Below are 22,296 nucleotides of genomic sequence, written 5' to 3' on the forward strand. Positions count from 1 at the left end.
TGTAAAAACCGCCACACAAAACAAGTGTCATGGAGCTAGCTTGTTAAATTAATGTCACATTTTAGTCAAACTAAAGCTTGGTCAAACATTAAATATTCTCTCTCTCTCTCTCTCTCTCTCGCTCGCTCTGTGTATGTGTTCATATGCCCTGCAATCGGCTCGTCACCAGTTCAGGGTGTATCCCACGTCTCTGCCAAAGAGAGCTTGGATAGGCTACAGCATGCCTGCGCCCATAGTGAGAATATGTGGTACAGAGAATGGATGTATATTTACAAAGTGTAAGCTTATTTATCAAAAATGAAATCTAGTGTACCATAGAAAGCCAGGCGACCTGTGGCTGTATTTTTGCCCATTTTATTCTCAACCACACACTCATATCCTCCTGTATCCTCCTGCTGGAAGCTGGGGATCTCCAGCACTGCATTGGCATACTTCATTTTGACTTTGCTGGGGAATGGAACTCCATTGGCCCTCTTCCAGGTGATCTCTGGTACTGGACTGTGAGGAGACAGCACAGACTCATTTAAGTTCCTCTGAAAGTTTGGGATTGTTGAGTGTTTAGTAGAGGTGCATTAAAGTGCATGAAGGAGCTGAAAAGAATGGGATTGAAGCAGTCAACAAAATACATTTGATTGACATCAAGAGTTTTCAGACCCGTCAAGGCTTAAAATGCTACCTTCTAAGAAATATAATTGCCACCGTAACTTTTCTTTATCCACTGGTTTCTCATCGAATGTCAAAGGGTAGAAAACAAGCATTGAGGAACCAAGCTTACTTCCCGAGAGCGAAACACTCCAGCGTAACTGTTGATCCTTTTGCTGCGGGAACATTGTCTGGGAAATTAACTTCTATTTTTGGCTCATATTCGCCCATCACTCCTGTGAAGAGAAAGGAAAAGATATCATTTTAACGCTATTCAGGGTTTACAAGCAATATGGGTTGAATTATCGGCTGTACAGGAATACAGAAACAAAAGACACATGGATGACCACAATGTAGAAAATCACTTGACAGCACTCACGACAATGTTGTGTGGAATAATTTAAAAATCTGGTCTTGAGGAGAAGAGCTATTGAATGCTGAGCGGTGCGTCTATTTTAAACTTGTGACAGAATTGAAGACATGTACTGTGCAATGAGTGGAAAGTTACTGGTCGAGCTGGAACACTCAATGTAATGGTCCAGTGATGTATCGCTAATGTTTTATTCATTTCAAAGCCAATCTCACTATTTTTGTGAAAGTGCAGCAGAAGAGAACAGGGCTAGTAAATTCAACAGGGAGAGCTTTTACAAGGAGCAAAGAAGCAATTGATGGCCATTGTTTTTCTGTCCTAAATGGGACAACCAACTATTTATTCAAAGGCATTTGCGCTGGGCGATTCAACTAAGGGGATGTTTGGAAATTCATCTGACGCTCTTGCTGCGCTCTCAGAGTGCAATGTTCGGAGAGGCACAGCCCACACCATTTCCTACTAATTTACAAACAAGCGTGTTGGCTATTGACGGGGATACGTCAGTGCGTCCACCATATTGAATGTGTCACTCCTGCCTGCAAAGATCTCGTCCTCCCTGATCTGTCTTACCAGTCAGAGCATTCACAGAGTCTTACGCGCTGAATAACCAAATGGCACACTTCAGCAGAGACAATGAAAAATACCACATCTCATCAGAACCACAACACACTTGTATTTCTTACCATCTGTCCTGAGAATGAGAGATGTAGGCGAGCTATGCACTTTGCCCTTTGTGACGCTGTTCATCACTACACAAGTGTAGTTGCCTACGTCGGATGGCTCCACCTTGGCGATGTAAAGGTTTCCTGTCTGCTGAGAGACGAAGCGGCGATTGTCTTGCTGGACAAAGTATGGATACTCGTTAAAGACCCATGCGTATGTAAGATCTGTGATAGGAGGGGATAAATCGATCATCATACAATATTTTTGGTGAGGTCATTTGATCTGATGGTTTGTTTATTTTAACCTCCAGAGGAAGTGGGCGTTCCACAAAGCAACACCACTCCTTGTCCCTCTCGGACCGACACAGCGCTTCGAATGTGGACTTTAAAATGATCCAAGTCTGCGGTGGAAGAAAAGATAAAAGGGACACAATGACAGGATCCGACACAGGGTAAAAGATTTAAGCAGCACACCGACACAAATCCATTAGAGAGGAATGTTGGGGGAATTGCACTTCAGCCACGCCTGAGCAACACAGAGAGAGTGCGACAGATAGACACACTAAAGACTTCACAACACCTGGAAACTTAACGCTTTTAAAAAGACAGGGATCACCGGTGACACCGCAGCCCATGTGTATTTCAAATTACTGTAACTCCTCACTACTTTATCCAATTTCATTCAAACTGCCCCTGAAAGCTGTGAAACTTAAAAATATATATATTGTTGTGGTGCTAAAAGGCTTAAAATGCCCACCCTAAAATTGCAACCAAGAGCTAATAAAGGAGAGATGCTATACTGTACAATCTGATACCATAGCCTATCATACTGTACCACATAGTAATATCCTATGCTATAACATGCCAAGTGATACAATACTATTTCATACAATACTATACTATGCCATGTACTCAAACACCCAAACATACCATGGCATTAAACTATTATGTTCGATACGATACTATGATACACCATACAATGTTGTACTATTTAGTGATCGACTATGCAATAAAATACCATACTATATATAAATATATCATGCCATATAACACTATCCCATATTATACTATATTATATACTGCTATATACAGTACTTTGCCATTATATACTGTATCATACCATATTCTACTATACTATACTACACTAATACATCAATTCGCGCTTTGCAGCTTCAGTGCTATGCAGGTTTTTCCAACGTACAGTATCCCGTGAGCTGATTGGCTGTCCATCATTGCAGTCTCACCCAGCAACTTCCTTTATCTCGCCAAAGACTGTCTTGAAAAATTCCAAAAAGGATACGGCCTCAGAAACGTGCTTCTGTATAGTGAGGCTTCCTCCGCTGACAACAATGCTGCTCGTCGTTACGTGGAGGCAGAGTTTCCTAACTTCATCAGTGAGGCAGACTACCTCCCTGAGCAAGTTTTTAATGTGGCTTCAACAGGCCTTTTTTGGAAGAGGATGCCATTGCATACATTCCTCTTCAAGGACAAAGTGAGGAGGCCAGGTTTCAAGCCCCACAAGGACCCTGTTGACTATTATCATGTTTGGCAATGCTGCAAGTGAGTGAACTTTAAGCCTCTATGAGCATCTCCTCTGCCACCAACACAAGCCTCTTCGCCTCTCTCAGAAGGCAATGTTGATGAATGTTAATTACTGTATCATAAATGTTACTGTATAAGGTTTTAACATTCAAGGTTTAAGTAAATACGTTTAGTGTTGTAAACATTGTCTTATGTATAATACAGTATAAATACTGTTTACACATTTTAAACATTCTGCTACCTACATATACATATGAAAATTCCTGGGGGGGGGTGTCAAATCCTACTTTGATGTTTTTCACCTTTCACGGAGGGTTCTGATCCCCACTAAGTGCGAAAAACAAAGAATGATTGTATACCATTTTATATCAAACCTATAAAAGTGTAAGCATGTAAAACAGCCCATTTTTTTTTAAAAAGAGAAAACAAATGAGTTTACAAATTGTCAATGTTTCAGACAGCACATGTAACTTTCATTCACATTAATCTTTTAGACACAGTCTAATTTTCTCATTATGACAGCCTGCGTCCTCTACAAGTCACTCTTAGCTTAAGCAGAAAACATTACTCTGTGAACTTATTGGTTGTCAAATTCTGACCTGACCAATAATCCGTATTTAATTTTAGAATATGGTTGCCTGTTGGAAGTGCTCTCTGACTCCACAGGTTAGTCATTATACCAATTTTTAATCAGTTCTCATTGTATTTTGTGACAGTGTGATTAATGTAAAACATCTGGTGTGGTCTGCTGCGCCCTGGACTACCGGCCTGCCCGCCTCTGAAGGTAACACCATCATTCTTACTATCATAGGTTGTTGACCACTTTGGCCCCTTCACAAGTTACCTTCTGCACTCGAGACTGTTGACCTTGTTGTCCTCCACGTGTTCAATCTTCATGGAATACCAATGGACATTGTCTCTGACAGATGGCCTAAGTTCTCCTCTTAGGTTTGTAAGGAGTTTTGTAAGGCAGTGGGTGCAGCTGCCAGCCTGTCCTCAGGGTACCATCAACAGACCAATGGCAAGACAGAGAGGGTAAATCAGAATCTGCACTCTGCTCTTCGCTGCATTGCCGCATGACACACCGCCTCCTTGAGCACTTTTTTCCAGTGGATCAACTGGACCCAGAACTTCCTAAGGAGCTCCATCACAGGTACGTCTGCCTTCATGGCTTGCTATGGTTTTCAACCCCCTCTATTTTCAGAGCAGGGGGTCATGTGGCAGTTCCTTCTGCGAGAGAGCACCAGGGCGATATGGTGAAAGATCAGGGCAGCTCCCACTCCAGAAAAAAAAAAATGGTTGGCTCCCCTACACCTGAGTACAAGTTGGGTCAGATGGTGTTCCTTGCCTTCTGGGACCTCCCTCTGCAAGCGGTCATGTAAGAACACACCATGCTTCATTGGATCTTTTCCTGTTAACAGGCCCATCAACCCCACATTTTACCCCCACAATAAAACTCCTTCCCACCACTTCTTCTATCTCAGTCTGATTTAGGGTCCAAATGTAACACCTTTGGTTTCAAACCATAACATGTTGGAAGTCTGAAAGAACCATGAAGACAACCTTTCAACTCCATTTTCAGCAAAACATCCTTTTACACTCCCCTACAAAAAAAAAATGACAAGTACATATATGTATGCAAATATGCCAGATTTTTAATGAGAGCTCTGTTAATTTTTTATCATTTGGTTCACCCATTATTTTTAGTCTGCTAATATCACATGGAAATTATACAGTTTACATTGTATAATCCTCGATGTTCGTAGCAGTGGATTAATTGTGGCAACACAGTGCATTTGCATTGAAAAACAGTTAAGCCTCTCTTCACCAGGGCCAACAGTGTATTTCTAACTGCAATACTGTTCTGCAAAAAGAGTTTACACTATTTGCATCAATTTTTCACGTTTTCAACAAATTATGTGATCAACAAATCAGCCAAGAGCAGTGGATTTGGTAAATGCTTATTGATTGGAACCAGTGATGCACAGCAAAATGACTTGCAGCAAAGGTGATCTTCATGAGAAGAGTTGTTTCCTTTCTTTATGTCAGATCTATATTATGTGAGGAATAGCATCATACTGTAAAGCATGTATCCCCATTTATTTGGTGCTTTACTTTGTCCCAGACTGCAAAATAACACAACACACATTGGATTCTGTAAACAAGCTATTGGGGTCAATTCCAAGTCATGAAGTCTGAAGTGATGAGTCAGGGGTCTTCACACTCAATCCCCTCACACACTTTAACATTTAATGCAACTCCACACTAAGGCGGTGGCAATCTGATAAATATTGCAAATAATTGCTGTGTGCGCCACAGCATTATTTGCTGACAGAGTGCGACGCCCACACTACCTCTGAGTGACGAGTGACGCAAAGTGGCACAAAGTGACAGCAAGTGACTTACAGGCAAACTTGAGATGTGCTTTCCTGCTGAGAATTGCTCCTGCAGTGTTGTAGGCCATACACTGGTAGACGCCTACATCATGGTAGCGGTCCAGGCTGCTTATAATGAGGTTGCCCCCTGACAGACGCCGCCTTCGATCCAGGCTTAGATTTATGAAAGTCCCATTCAGCGACCATCTGTGGGGGCAAAGACACCATCAGTCCCTGGCAAAATGCACAATCCATTTCCTAAGCACCAAGCAAGGTGCTATAATTAAAAAATAGAACGTGAAAATCCACCTATCCATTGATTTTCTACAGCATAGGTCCTCAGTGGGGTCACAGGAAAGCTCGAGTCTATTCTGACTGATCATGTGCTGGCCGCCAGCCAATCACAAGATCTCACTCAGTACAGACAAACAAACATTAAAGATGGGATCAATTCAAATCAATCCCCCGAGGATGAAATGACCTGGATGAATGAGGATATTCATATGCATTCAGTCACATTTACGCCTAAGGGCAATGAACCTCATGTCACTTTCTGGAATGTGGGAGGAAGCTGGAGTATGGAGAAAAATCCTTCCATGCACGCACAGGGGTAACATGCAAACACCACGGGAAGAGATTCGATCCCAGAATCCTTTGATTGATGCGAGGGGCGTCGGGTGGGGCTGGAAAGATGGGTGGGCTGGTTTGTGAATTGGTGCCCATTGGGGCTCTTCCTCTTATCTCAGTTCAAGCATGGGAGGAGCGCTGGCCTACAATCCAAATTAATTAGTTCATCTTTCATCACTTTCTTTACATTACATATTTATTATAATTAAAAGGTTTTTCTGTGCATTCTGTTCTGTTTTTTTTTTTTTTTTTTTTTGCTAATAGCATCATTTAGACTTGAATGTCACTTTTGTCCCACACATGAAAAACACAACCAAAATAGGTTTTGACAACTTTAAGAATATTGCCAGAGTCTCCACCGTGCTTTCTAGGGCCAACACAGAGAAAGTACCTAATGCATGCTTTTATCTCCTGTTGGATCGATTGCTGTAGTGCCCTATTTCTGGTCTTCCCCACAAAGACACATTTCAGCAGCACTTGTACTGATGAAGACCAGACGGTGGGAGAGCATTCCACCAATTTTAAAATAATGTCCCTCCATGTGTTTCAGGATGGCTTTTAAGATTATTTGGCAGGTTTTTAAATGTCTTAATGGTCTTGGGCTTTCTTCTCTATAAAAGTGCTTTCACTCTATGAACTTCGTGGGCACTGAGGCCCTGAGTCTGACCTCACTCTGACCCTTTAGTTATTTCCAAAGTCCAGATGCACACTCACTGTGATCCATTGTTCAAATTTCACATTGAATAGCCTGCCACAGTATCTCAGGATCAGAGATTGTTCATGATTTTAAGATTAATGTCAAGACCCACCTTTTTAACTTAGCCTTTAAGCTTTTTTCTCTTTTGAATTTTAATTTATATTCACTGTTTTCATATTTGCTGTATTTTATCTTTATCTTTTCATTTTTTTTTACCAACGAGCTCTAGACTGCACTCTCCTAAGCGCACATCCATCTCTCTGGTATCAACATTTTAGCATATCTTTTTGCAGCCACTCGTGTGTATCCACAATTAATAATTATCGAAAATACTCACAGGGAAACTTTGAAAATTGCATGTGACTCTGAGCTAACATGACATAACAGTCGCAATAGCCCACCTTTTATTTTTTCCAATCAGCCGTGATAGGCTGTTGGAGAAGAGGCTAAAAAGTAAATTCCTTTCAGCGTCGCCACAGCATGTCATTTCAGAAGAACACACATATATGTTTTGCACAATTTTTTTTTTTTTTTTTTTTTTTTACACCAGACGCCGTTCCTGACACAACCCTTCTCAGGGGGTGGAGGCCCCAGTGGGATACGCTCCCACAACCCCTTGTTTACCAAACCAGTGCTCTTAACCATTGAGCTACAGGGCCTCTGGAGAAGAGGTTACAACAATGTAAAAATAATCATCCCATTGTTTATCGATACAAACATTGCCGCTATGATCAAGTAAAATACAAAATAAAATGTCCCTGCGCCCCTGGTGAGGATAAGCAGCAAAAGAAAATGGATGGATGGACAAAATAAAATGTTTGTTTTTAGCGATCCACATCTCAAGTACAATGGCAGAAGAGCAAAGGGTATGCCGACCACTATAGTGGCGACATTTCTAGAACATATTTAACCAGTATGGAGTTCAGAGATGGCAATGGATTGTAGACAGCATAGAAGAAATTCTGGTCCACCATCTGGTGGGGGAAGGAGTGCAATATTAACTGAGTATATAGGAGGCATGGAGTGCTGGATGACCTCGACTCAAAACGTTGTGAGGCTTTTATTTCACCATCATGCCAGCGTCTGGGGATTGAAAAGGCAGTACAAATAATGAGATCCTTTATTTCTAGGGGTGTAGTCACCAGAGTTTTTAAAAAGAGCTCCTCGGTGGCAGGGCCCCTGGGGTGCGAGGGATCCGCAAAGAGTAAAGTCTGTGGATGTTGTGGGGCTCTGCTGGTTGATACACCTCTGCAACGTAACATGCCTGTGCAACCGGTGTCAAAATTTTGCTTGGATTGCCGGCAGTAAATCGGATTAGTTTCTGGCGAGGGTTGCCCTTTGTCACAAATTCTGTTCAAAATCTTGACTGACAGAATTTATAGGAGCAGCCAGGGCGTAGCGGGGTAACAGTTTGGTGGCGTTGGTATTTGGTGTTGGGTCTCTGCTTTTTGCAGATGATGTGATTCTCTTGTCTCCATCAATCCGTAATCTCCAACCCTGGCTGAAACAATTCTCAGCCGAGTTTTCTGGGATCAGCAGTTGGGTTGAGATTCCACAACTCCAAATCTGAAAACATTGTCCTCTGTGGGAAAAGGTGGATTGCTCTTTCCAGATCAGGGATGAGATCCTGCCCCAAGTGGAGGAGTTCAAGAATCTCTGGGTCTTATTCACAAGTGAGGGGGAAAATGGAGCAGAGGAGAAGGAGATGGACAGGTAGATTGGTGCAGTAGACCACATTTACCATTGCTCTGTTGGGTGTCCATGATATGATGGGATTTTCCTCCTACTGCTTCATATGTCTTTTCCATGAAACCTAAGAAATATCTTCAGATTTCATTTATTTCTTTTCTTTTCTTTTTTTTTTTTGTTTTTTAAACAGTTCTTTGTTAAATTAAAGTGACACTCTAAATTGCCCCTAAGATGTGATTGCTAGTGCGACTGTTGTCTGTCTCCAAGTGCCCTGCGATTGGCTGACTTAAAGTTCAGGGTGTAACCTGCCACCTGCCTGATGACAGCTGGGATAGGCTCCAGCAGTCCCGCGAGACTCGCGAGGTTAAGCTGCCTGGAAAATGGATGGATGGACAGTTCTTTGTTACTCAAACTGTCTTTATCATTATTAAGACTGCAGAAAGCCTCATTAGGGGGATGTTGTTGCAATACACTGGAGGGATGTGTGAGCTGCAGTACGAGGATTAGCAAGCCATTTTTTTATTCACACAAAAAGAGACCGAAAAATAAATTGTGCTGATTCTGAGATATGAATATGTAGAATTTTGTGAAAGTTTCTGAACTGTCCTGTCTTCATTGATTTTCCATTTGTATGAAGACAAGCATGTAATGGGTTGGATGAGTACTTAGGAAGATTTATGCGCTTATATTCACAAGTTTTGACTGGAAACGTAAATTGGGCACATTTTCCACATGGATTTCTATGGGAATCACAGCTCAGGGAAAACCTGCCAGATGGTGAAGCCTCCACCAGACATCAATGAGTTATAACTTAAGGATGGTTGCACGCAAATTTGCCCGGTGTTTGCGCAGCAGGGGTAGGAGGATGTCATACATGGGCAAGTCTGTGCATCTTCAAAACATGCAGGCCAAGCGCGTAAAAAGAAGACTTTAACACCAAATGGAAAATATGGGCTAAAGTGTATTTGAATGGGCGACCGCCATTTTCTCTCTCATTAAAGACTTCTTTTCCCATGAATGCTTACAATTTGAAGTTATGAATGTCTTTTTGAAAATAGGACTTAAAGTGTGATTGTTTCAGCATGGGAGACTTTTACCAAAATGAAAAAAAAATTGCAAATATTTTTCATGTCTCTTTACTGTTATTGATCAAATTATACAAAAATGAGCCATGCGCAAAACAGCAAAGATTGTCTGAAAAGTAACACTTGTGAATAGTAACATGGTTGCTCAGAGATGTCTTGGCTAGTCCACCGATCTTATAGGTTAAAAAAAAAAGTTCTTCACTGCGGCACTCCCCTAACCAAAAGATCGTGGGCATCCCTTACAAGGTCTTCCTTCTGCCCTGAAACATATCTTCCTATTTAGGATATACTGTTCTTCGCTATGGATCTTAAAAGACTATTGACAAGGACGATCAGACATTGCCATGGCAACTTCAGAAACATTGTTCAGCTTGTTACAAGCCACCCATTGTTATTTTAAGGTCAGATTACAACACACGATTTATTATTTTCCCCACGAATACAGGTCCCTTCTATTGAGCTATGTCTCAATTAGATCAAATATTTACCACTGTTAATTTAGGTAAAAACATAATGGGCATGTTTTATTGATATTGAAGGCATGTAGTTTTATTCCCTTTCTATCAATTTTAATTCACAGTGCCTTGCACCTATCACTGTCTCCCGAGGCAACTATCTCTGTTTCCCCATTGGGACCATTAATATTTAATCTTGGCGTATCATACACAAAGATGTCCTCTAGTATTTAAGGGGAACAGAACACTGAGGCATTAGAAGGAATCCTAGAAATTCTCATCAATATTTTACATAATTACCTCTTCTCTGTCACATTATATTTAAAAAAATGTGTCATTATTCCATATTTGACCAAACAATAGCACATGGCAAAATATACATGTGCTGAAGCAGAAATAATTTTTGCACTAGTTTCAACTTTACAGTGGCGGGATAACGTATTTACCACCCTCCTGATTTCATTTTTTTTTTTTTGCATATCTTTCACACACAAAGGTTTCAAATCATCAAACCAATTTAAATATCACTCAGAGACAACCCAAACAACAAACAATTCCGCAAAGAAGCGTGGGATAAATTTCCTACAGAGCGATATGAAAGACTCATCAGCAATTATTGCACAGCCTTGATTTCAATTATTGCTGCCAAGGGTGGTACAACCTGTTTTAGGTTCAGGGGGCAATTAGTACTACACAGAGGGTCAGAGAGGTTTGGATTTTCTTTGTTCCTGAATAAATTGAATTGCCATTTGAAAACTGCTTTTGACGTCATGGTGGAGCGACACGTCAGAATGTTGGCCTCACAGTTTTAAGGACCAGGGTTCAAATCCCAGTCCCGCCTGTGTGGAGTTTGCATCTTCTCCCCGTGCCTGGGTGTGTTTTCTCCGGACACTATCGGATTCCTCCCACAACCCAAAAACATGCATTCATTGGAGACTTTAAATTGCCCATATATGTGATTGTGAGTGTGACTGGTGTGTGTCTCCATGTGCCCTACGACTGGCTGGCAACCAGTTCACGGTGTACCCGGCCTCCTGTCCGAAGACAGCTGCGAATGACCCCAGCACTCCGGCGACCTTCGTGAGCACAAGCGGCACAGAAAAATGGATGGATGGATGGAAAACTGCATTTTGTATTTCCTTGGGCTGTCTCTGAGTGATATTAAAATTGGTTTGATGATTTGAAAGTGTTTTTGAAAAAAAAAAACTGAAATCAGGAAGGGGCGAATACTTTTTCATGGCACTGTATATTACTTCGCTATCACAGGAAATACTACAGGTGCAAAGTAAGCGAAAATAGACACTTTCATTTATACAGGCTAAAATTCTGAGAATATCTCTGTTACCACAGCTGTGTGTCTCTTTTTGATGCAATTAAAAATCAGACTGGTTCAAGGACAGACCTTATTCAACAATGCCCCCCTGCAATAAAATAAAAACTTGTCTTTCCTTTGCCAAATCACTCTATTCTGCTTTCTTTAAGTGGAAATGAAAGGTGTGCAGGACATAGTGGCGAACCTTTGAAAGCTTTAAAGTTTAACCTTCCAGGAAAAATATACAGAGTAATTCTTGGGAAATAAATCCAAAACATTGAATGTCAATGGGTTGTTGTGCATTTCGACTAATCCTAGGACCGCATAAAGTTGGAGGGGCTACAAGCAGAGCTGGTTCACCCATTTGGCAACATAGGGAAATGTTGCGGGTGCCCTTTTCGTACAAAGAAAGCCACAAAATTGTGTGTGTGTGGGGGGGCATGTTAATCACCTTCAGTCTCATTATATTAAAAAATATTATTACTTGTATTCACATTTAAACTCGACCAAACAGGAGAAAAAGTACCTTTATTGTCGTTTTAACATATCTCAGAGAAGAGTCTTGTCGACAAGCTCAACAGTGCATGAATAATTTTTAAAAATTGCAAATAATGTGAAATAAGGTTTCAATATGGTCAAGAACTGAAACATTCTTTCAGCTTCCGGGCACTGCAGGCGTGTTGCTGAGAGCTCTGAAAATCCTGCCTCTCCTGTCAATTAAATAAACGTACTGTACCTTTCTTCTCTCACAGTTCCTTTCCAGCGACCGAGATATCACACGCTTTCACGGGCTGCAGAGAAGCAGCCTCTGAGTCGGCATAGCGACCATAAAACCAGGGCAATTTTCTCCAATTTGAAATTCAGCGGGACAATGCGCTTCTATGGCCTCGAATGGTCCTCCACAAGAACCCAAAAACCACGCGACGGTCTCTTGTTGCCCTGTAAAAATGTTTCCACAATTCCCTAGAAGGGAAGGAGGAACGTAGACTGTGAGGAACGAACTATATTGTTGTGCTGGACCTCCTGCGTCTTGAAACACACAGACGACAAGACACATTGCCCAAATAACAAAAAACAAATTATACTTCAGACAAGGGGAAATAATGAGCCTACATAATGTGCTCCGCCATCACGCAGCTCATCTGCATTGAAGTAATTCAATGCCAAGCACAAGTGACGCGCAGTGGTTCTCAAGCCTTCTTGGTCCAAGGAACTCTGTTAATCCTAAAACTAATTCATCATAAATGCCAGAGAAATTAATTCCTTTTTCTGAGACTCTTATCCTCACTAGGGTCCCGGCCAAGCCTATCACAGCTATCTACAGGCGGGAGGCGGGGTACCAACCAATTGCGGGGCACATAAAGACAGACAATAGTCGTCCTCACAATCACATCTAGGGGCAATTTAGAGTCTCCAATTAATGCATGTTTTTGGGATGTGGGAGAAAACTGGAGTACCCAGAGAAAACTCACCCAGTCACGGGGAAAACATGCAAACCTCTACATAGGCGGGGCCGGGGTTTGAACCCCGGTCCTCATATCTGTGAGGAAGACACTCTGACCAGTCACTCACTAAGCCAACTTTAATTAGTCAAAAAATTCAAACTTAATAGAATTGTTTATTTTTTTCCTCTTTTCGTCCCTCCATTCGCTCACATACTTATTTTCATTAGGGTTGCAGGCATGCTGGAGCCTAAACCATCTAATTTCGGGCAAGGGGGAATTTTTCAACAAAAATTTTCAAAGAGTGCAATTGAACTCAATTGCATGTTTTTGGAATGTGAGATTATTCGGAGAAAACCCGTGCAGGCATGGGGAAAACGTAAACCCAACACAGGGAGGGAAACCCATGACCTCTGAACTCTTGAGGCGAATGTGCTCACCTTTCAGCCACTGAGCCTCCAAAAGCAAAGTCATAATATGTCATTAAAGTCAATGTTTCACGAGTTAATTAAGTTATTTTAACTGGTGAAGTTGGTTATAAATTGGATGTATAAAATTCATTTAACATTGCACCTTTGAAAGTGGAAAAGATATTGTTATTCTCCATAAAATTAGACTCTTTTGCTCTTGAAAAAAAATTGCACTGTATTACTGTTGTAAATCAGCTTTTCTTCTTCTTCAAAAAGAAGAAAATAAATTGAATCATGCAGGGATTTCAGATTTCCTGTACAGTACGATATGATCTGACATAGTCATATCAAAGCTTTTAATTGGCTTAAAGCAAAGGGGGGATGAAAGAGAAATTGGTCTGCAACGGGACCTGAAGTGTGAACTGGCTTAAAAGGTTACGGATGAGCACCTGTCTCACAGACATATTTGCAAGTATTCAGCCATCCATTTTTTAATGCTTATCCTCTCCAGAATCAGAGTGAGCTAGAGCCTATCTCATGTGACTTTGGGTGAAAGGCCTACTACACTCGGGACTGGTCACCAAACACTCGCAGGGCACATAGAGAGACATCACCTTTCACTCTCGCATTCCCATTCATCACTGAGTGGGAAGTGAACCCACGCCAACAGTCTTATGTCAGGCAAAGGCACCCACATTGACCAAGTGATGATGCTGCATGAGGAGCAGGAACATATACAATATAATTTAGATTGAATTCAGGGAAGTGATTGAAACGAGAGCGGAATGTACTGCATATTAATCTTGTTGCAAGTATCAGCTTGTCCCATCAAGGATAGCCACAGTGATGCATTTCCCGACACAGCCCACAATAATTTTTTTTCTGGGCTTGCATGGGAGTGGTGACCCAGTACCCAAAGGCTCATGGCACAGCGGCACTGCCAGTCTGCACAAAAGCCAGCAGCATTTTACCATTAAAAAGTACAATTCTTCTTCTTTTTCTTTCGGCTTGTCCCGTTAGGGGTCGCCACAGCGTGTCATCTTTTTCCATCTAAGCCTATCTCGTGCATAATATTCTCTAACGCCCACTTTCCCCATGTCCTCCCTCATAACATCCATCAACCTTTTCTTTGGTCTTCCTCTTGCTCTTTTCCCTGGCAGCTCCATCCTCAGTACCCTTCTACCAACATACTCATTCTCTCGCCTCTGAACATGTCCAAACCATAGAACTCTGCTCTCGCTCACCTTGTCTCCAGAACATCCAACTTTGGCTGTCCCTCTATTGAGCTAATTTCTAATCCTATCCAACCTGTTCACACCAAGCAAGAACCTCAGCATCTTCATTTCTGCTACCTCCAGTTCTGCTTCCTGTTGTCTCTTGAGTGCCACTGTCTCCAATCTGTAGATCATGGCCAGCCTCACCACTGTTTTATAAACTTTTCCCTTCATCTTAGCAGAGACTCTTTTGTCACATAATACACCAGGCACCTTCCGCCAGCTGTTCGATCCTGCTTGGAGCGGTTTCTTCACTTCCTTACCACACTCACCATTGCTCTGTATTGTTGACCCCAATTATTTGAAGTCGTCCACCCCTGCTACCGCTTCTCCCTGGAGCTTCACTCTTCCCCCACCACCCCTGTCATTCATGTACATATATTCTGGTTTACTTTGGCTAATCTTCATTCCTCTCCTTTCCACTGCGTACCTCCATCTTTCTAACTGTTCCTCCGCCTGTTCCCTGCTTTCACTGCAGATCACAACATCATCTGCAAACATAAAGGTCCAAAGGGAATCCTGTCCAACCTCGTCTGTCAGCCTATCCAGTACTACCGCAAAGAGGAAGGAGCTCACCGCAGAACCCTGATGGAATCCCACCTCCACCATAAATTCTTCTGACACACCAACGGCACATCTCACCGCTGTTCTGCTACCCTCATACATGTCCTGTACTATTCTCTTGGTACTCTGCCATAGGCTTTCTCTAGGTCTACAAAGACGCAATGTAGCTCCTTCTGACCTTCTCTGTACTTTTCCACAAGCATCCTCAAGGCAAATAATACATCTGTGGTACTCTTTCTAGGCATGAAACCATACTGTTGCTCGCAGATACTTACTTCTGTCCTGAGTCTAGCCTCCACTACTCTTTCCCATAACTTCATGGTGTGGCTCATCCTCTTTATTGCTCTGTAGTTTCCACAGTTCTGAACATCGCTTTTGTTCTTAAAAATGGGGACTAGCACACTTTTCCTCAATTCTTCTGGCCTCTTCTCTCCCGCTAGTATTCTATTGAATAATAAATAATAAACAAATAATAAAAACAATGAACAATAAACTCCTATAATAGTCCTTAAAGTTCTGCTATTTTTTAATGCATTATTTAGCATGTGTCTGAACTGGAAACTGTATTTCATTGGTTTCCAGAGTTTTTTGCTTAAAAAGAAGATATTATCAAACACTAAACATTCCCACATATCAAAAGGTTCTGCTTCCAGAATGGAAAAGGAATATTTTGAAAGCAAAAAAAAAGTCCAAAAATAAATACAATCACTGGTATAAAAGGAGAGGAAAAAGTGATAAAAGGAGTCAAAACACCTAAATTTACAACAATTACTTGTAGCTCAATGAAAGAGGACTCAGAGAAACACACCAGTCTAGAATAATTGCATTCCTATGTGAAATATCTCAACCTTGAGTCTGTGATTTATTAAAATAAAATTATTCCTGTGTGCGCAGCGCACAAATTAAGTTCTGGGTGTGCTCGGCCAAGTGTAGATGAACCGTCTCCGTGATGTGCTGCGATAGATAACGCTTTGAGAGAGGACGCGTTCAAGTCAAGTTTCTTGTGCCACTGACAGCCTCAAGTGCTCTACAAATTAAAATGTTCTAATCCTGTTTTCAACTCGGGACGCCGTCTTAAGTGACAATCAACACGTTGTATACAAAATAGAATGAATGGAATGTACTTCTTACCTGTACTGAGGAGGCGGGGTACTCTTGGCGTCACAAGTCAGAGTAGCCTCTTCCTCTATGGTGTCTACTGGGATAAACAGATCACCAGGCTCCATCCTCCACCTTGGACCATGGTACAATCCGCTGTCCAGACTATCTGTGAAGAGCAATTCAAATGAATATTTTGTTGAACCCATTGGCAGGAGTCATTTACTTTAGCTGGAGAATCAGCCTTTAGTTGGAGTGACAAAATTCAGTGCTCCACAATTTCCAGCTCTTCCGGGTGGGGGGGGGGGAATCCCCAGGTGTTCCCAGCCGTATGTAAAATGTACTTTTTATATCGTGTGTACAAGTAGTTGGGTCTCTAAAGTGCCTAGCTTGAAATTTGTTATAGGCCTATTTCTAAAAATGTGAAAATTGTTTTAAATTACATTTCATAGTCAAACAGAGATGATTCTTTAATGAGTTTATGAGTTCTCATTATGAGAATCAAGTGTAACACTAAATACTGCTGAATTTGAGGTGAATAATTTGTAATCCCGGAGACCTAAGGAGTGTTTTATTTACCAAATAGTCCGGACTAATGTTGAAATCCTATAATGAAATATGTCAGATGAAATGAAGGTTAGAAGAGGTGCAAAGGCTGCTATGTTTCGATGATGGATTTCCTTTGAAAGTATTTAGTGTGTTCAAACTCATTTGACCTTTAAGCATTGCTGTTTTGTTGTAGTACAATATTAGCTGCAAATTGCCATATGATTAATATTCTGACTGGTGGCTGAGCATCCCGGAGGTACAAATACTTAATTTCCATCCTCATAGCAAATATGATTCACGATTATATTTAAAAGCAACATTGATTTTGTGTTGAAGGGACTACACACAAAATTCAGTAATATGCAGTACGAGAGCTATGTGAAAAGTTGTTTATTAATAAAGACAATATGATATTCGATTGTCACTGATCAAAAAGTATTCCGTTTTGTATGGGATCATACTGATCGTCATCACACTAGTTATTTCTAATATTATGCTTGCCTTATTTGAATTGGATGGGCAAAATAGTGGAAACACCGTTTAGTATATAGCATACCTAAATATATTCAATGCTTTTTATTTCCCATTGATAATTAAGAACCAACTCAAGAGCTCGGGTTTTCAAAACCAGAACCAAACTGACGTAGCGTTGTACTTCTCAACGATGGAACAAACTTCATGACGATCTGATAGCTGCTCTGTCAGTACATTTAAATATGGCCTGAAAACTTCATTGTTAACTAATTTCATCTTATTAATTAGAAATATTATTGCATCATCTTCCGTTTTAGTCTTTATTTTTTATTTGATAATCAAGATTGTCATCTATTATCCTGCTTTTATGCTGGGATGTTATCTTGATTTTCATATTTCAATGCAATCCTTCTTTTTAATCATTTATTTGCTGCTGGAAAGTACTCTAGATTTGTCTTGTGCATGAATTGTGCTATACAAATAAACTTGTCATGCCGTACAGAACAATTAACACCACAACAAATTAGAGCCACAATAATCAACATATTGTCCTGCGGTAAAAAAAAAAAAAAATCACTGGTGAGTAGTGAAGAAACAAGACTATTTAAAATGTTAAAACAATTCATCAACATCTGCAAAAGTAGCAGTATTTTCAGTGGTGTCCCATGAAGGCCTTCAGAACCCCCTCTGCTGGCTTAAATACTATGAAAAGCCCTAACCTACTATTACAAGTTAATTAAGTCATTAAATATTAAAATTTAATACTAGTATTTCAAACACTCCTGAACCTTCATTTCATATCATGTGTGCATGTGCTTTGCTCTGCTTCCAGTTGTGGCCAGTGCTGTATTCATATAGTCGTTTTTTTTTTTTTTTGTCCAATTAGTTTTCTGCTTCTATGTGCAGCCATGTAAATGTAATCTGTCCAAGGACTTCAGAATCCCAAGATTCATCCAAATCAGAGACACACACACATGCACACATCAACCAATCAGAGTTTACATTAACCACCTTCAAGCAGGCTGAGTCACGTTGGTATTTTTTCCTGCCCTCTGATTGGTTCAGCTAAACAGTCCTCTGATTGGTTGAGATCAATATGTGCATGAGAATAGATTTACTGAAGGAATAGGTTGTGGACATGATTAAAAAAATCATTTTTTTCAATGTCACATTAGAAAAAGAACAACTCGGGAGGGCTAAGTACACAAATGTATTACTGTTAAGCTTGTATTCAACCTGGAAAAGTAGTTTATGGCACTTTCAGAGCAGTATGCATGAGCCAGTTTACAGGAGAAAAGAAAGGCGTTATGCTCTCTCCCCATCACCATTATCCGTGAGTACGATGAATTTAAAATTTTGATGTTTTTGCCATGTTAATATATAATATTCATTGTGAACTGCTATATTGTAGATGATACACTGCAACAACTATAGATGTTTGAAGCTGTTTGAAGGCAATGTAATGAAAGATAAAAGTAACTTGGTACAAATGGATTTCATCCTCAAATATGGGGAATGCGTGTGTCTTCTATTTAATGTCATATATAGGTATACCTGTGTAGCATTTTTGTATATTATTTCTGTCATGTGATTGTGTTGTTAAGAGGTGGATTGAGTTTGTCGTGAGTACGTGTCAGTCCAGAAGACTTTTTTCCCCAGAGCAAGCAGGTACTCATTTTCATCTGCTCTGTGAGCATCCTGCACCTGTAAATGTCTAAATGGGAGAGAATCATTGCTCCTATAAAAAAAAAATACAAGTGCGGTTTACCTGCCAAACACTTGATGATCGATAAGAGTAGAAGCTGTTTCCATGGCAATGTCATCTTTGGCAACCAAGGGCAAATGATACTTTCATCCAATAAGCTTTGAAATGGCACTTGTGATCCTGGCAAGACAGCACTTGACCTGTTTCAAAAACATAATTTTGCTTTAAAATGCCAAACTCAGCAGCCAATAATTTTTATGTGATGCTCTGTTTCCATAACCCAATCTGGGAGCACAGAGAAGAAGCGTACATCTTGAATAGAATGAAAGAATGAAGGACGTACTTCAAACATGATAAGAGATTGCTTTTCCTACCTTAGTTGTGGTCACAGTGCACCCAGAGGTGTCTTATAGGCTATGCTGCAGGTGTGTGGGACCTGTGGAAATGTTAAACTATTATGGGAGCGACCCGCAACACAGCTCATCTGTCACTCGGACAGATTCCCTTTCCGTCAGCCTGAGGAAGCTTGGCCCTTACAACGGGGTGCTATCCAATCAATTAGATGGATCCACAGTGGCAGAATGTGTCTCCTGCACATTCTGCCGTGGACCTGGATTGCCCTATGAAGAACCCATTCCACCTGGGTCCGTAATCAAGGACAAGCGTCTGTCCGCTTGGAGCATGTGTTTGCAAATTGCCATGCGCTTGCGTATGGCGGAAGGCGAGTGGGGGCAGATGGAGTGAGTAATGATGCAATTATGAAATGTCAAACACACACAACAACAAAAAATCTTGAACACCGTATTAATGTAAGTGAGTGGGTTGCACAGACAAACATGAGGTTCTGTTGTTCCACACTGGCGACTACATTGGAGAATCCGACAGTGCCACCAATATGCAGTTTCTATTTTACAGAAAGAAATGATTAATTGTCAAATTATTGTGTGTGGGTAAAACATTGTAAATATTGTAATAATGCCCTTGGGGTGTTCTCAGCTCCTGTTGCAGGGGTGTAGCGCTATCAGCGTCATTCAAATAGCCTAGCGGGCATAGCTTGCCATATGGCAATATTTTCATGGGCTTATTAACGCTGCATTGCAATAAGAATGCTGTGCCCAATATACAATAGATTGGAATTGGCTATGTGATTTTCAAAATTGCCTTTAAATAGTGATGACTTGTGTATCATCATGTGAGCACTGGGAAATCATCCAGTTGCACTTAATTGATCCAAAAGCTTGAATTTATTCACTACAAACACCTATCCATTCATTATCTGAGCAACTTATCCTCACACAAGTTCTGGGAGTACTGGAGCCTATCCCAGCTATCTCCGGGCAGGAGGCAGGGTACACCCAGAACTGGTAGCCAGCCAATCGCAGAGCACATAGAAACAAACCACCATTTGCACTCACAATCATACCTGAGGGCAATTTAGAGTATCCAATTAATGGTGCATGATTTTGGGATATGGGAGGAAACTGCAGTGCCCGGAGAAAACCCACACAGGCACGGGGAGAACATCCAAACTCCACACAGGCGGTGCTGGGACTTAATCTGAGTCTTAACCTTAATCAGAACTATGAGGCAGACGCTCTAATCCAAGGGTGGCCAGACTTTTTTTTACCCCAAGATCTACTTTTCAAGCAGCCAGCCTCTCGCGAGTTACCGATGACGGGGTTTTGGGGGGATGATGATGATAATGCTCCTAAACCGTTTTAAGGTTAATGTTGCGTTGCCTCCTATATTTAAAATACAGAATGGATTTTTGTGCACTGTATTGTCTGTGCTTTCATCCTGGATCAGGCTGTACCTAGGTGGAATTTTAAAATTACTGCACACCATCTCATCCTGCACTTTCTTCTCTGGCTTCAGACCAGACCGTTCCCACTTTTTTTGATTATTCACATACTCCGACAGTCATTGCATTTTAAAACAACAGCATTTCTTCTCTAACTTTCTCCATTAATATGGAAAGTAAACATAAGCAGCATGTCTTGCTTGTCTTTGCTCTACGTTGCCCAGACTGTGTTGCTAACTAAAGCAGCGGTGGTGGACGCTGTCATTATAAAATACACCGATGGGCTGTGTAAGTATTGTAACATTTGTAATTATGAGTGTACATCTTTAAGAGCAGGGGGTGTAAGGTAAACTGGGATAAAGAGAGTTTGGCAGAGCAGCGGTCGTTGTCAGAGAAAGTTCCGTGTGCTGCCTAAAAGAAATCAATGGCTTCTTCTTTTCATTTTTTACAGTACGTATGTAAATTGGCCCATTGGGTGTACAGTAGCAACCACCCATCCCTCACTCATTGAATCACATTGCAAAATGCCACAAACTGAATATATGTATGTTATACTTTCAATTTCCATTGAAATATTTTTTTTTTGCGCGCAACACAGAATATCTGCGAAGAGACTGCCTCAGCGGGACACAATTGCACATGCGTGCAGTTTTGAAGGAACATTGGCTGACGTCTTTTTTTTTTTTTTTTTTTTAGCACGCCAACCCACGATAGACCAAGACTGCCTCTCGATCGCGATCGACGCATTGAACACTACTGCTCTAACCAGTCACAAGAATGTGCCACCCTCACTCCAAACAGTGTAACGTTATTTATCTGTCTATGCTGGGAATCTATAATGACAGGAAGAACAATTTCTCTTGACTAGATTAGTGGTCCCCAACCTTTTTTGCACCGCGGACTGGTTTCGAGTTGGTGTTATTTTTCACGGACCGGCTGTCAAGGTGTGGCATATATATACATATAACACACACACACATTTATACACATCCATCCATTTTTCTTTGCCACTTACGCTTATCCTCACAAGGGTCGCGAGAGTGGTGGAGCATATCCCAGCTGTCAACGGGCAGGATGCAGGGTACACCCTAACCTGGTTGCCAGTCAATCGCAGGGCACATAGAGACAAACAGCCGCACTCGCAATCACACCTAGGGGCAATTTAGAGTGTCCAATTAATGTTGCATGTTTTTGGGATGTAGTGGGAAACCGGAGTGCCTGGAGAAAACCCACGCAAGCACGTGGAGAACATGCAAACTCCACAGAGGCGGGGCTGGAATTGAACTCGGGGGACCTCAGAACTGTGAGGCCAACACTTTCCAGCTGAGCCACCATGCCGCCCTATACATAGATATATGCGCAGCAAAAATAAATTCACACGATTATGTTAACTTAACTGACCATAATGCATAGCCGCTATACATGATCCTCTCAAGTAACTGTGCCTCGATATCCCCTGCTATTTCATTTCTTCTTATTATTGTGTATCCTGACGGCAGGATTTGTTCAACCTTTTTTACTGC

The 22,296-nt window shown here is 41.2% G+C and overlaps 1 protein-coding gene across 1 annotated transcript in view; it reads right to left on the reverse strand.

Annotated features, from left to right (window-relative positions):
• LOC133494534 (contactin-3-like) overlaps nucleotides 1–19,090 on the reverse strand; it is a 58,289-nt gene extending 39,199 nt beyond the window's left edge. Inside the window, exons 1-7 of the mRNA XM_061808462.1 lie at nucleotides 19,036–19,090; nucleotides 16,278–16,413; nucleotides 5,623–5,798; nucleotides 1,980–2,075; nucleotides 1,696–1,899; nucleotides 776–878; nucleotides 314–498 (exon numbers count right to left, since the gene is read on the reverse strand). Coding sequence (XP_061664446.1) covers nucleotides 314–498; nucleotides 776–878; nucleotides 1,696–1,899; nucleotides 1,980–2,075; nucleotides 5,623–5,798; nucleotides 16,278–16,413; nucleotides 19,036–19,090 — 955 coding nt within the window. The remainder of the gene's footprint in view (nucleotides 1–313; nucleotides 499–775; nucleotides 879–1,695; nucleotides 1,900–1,979; nucleotides 2,076–5,622; nucleotides 5,799–16,277; nucleotides 16,414–19,035) is intronic.
• Between the last annotated feature and the right edge of the window lie 3,206 nt (nucleotides 19,091–22,296).

The sequence above is a fragment of the Syngnathoides biaculeatus genome, chromosome 2, assembly GCF_019802595.1.
Source record: "Syngnathoides biaculeatus isolate LvHL_M chromosome 2, ASM1980259v1, whole genome shotgun sequence".
Taxonomy (NCBI): domain Eukaryota; kingdom Metazoa; phylum Chordata; class Actinopteri; order Syngnathiformes; family Syngnathidae; genus Syngnathoides; species Syngnathoides biaculeatus.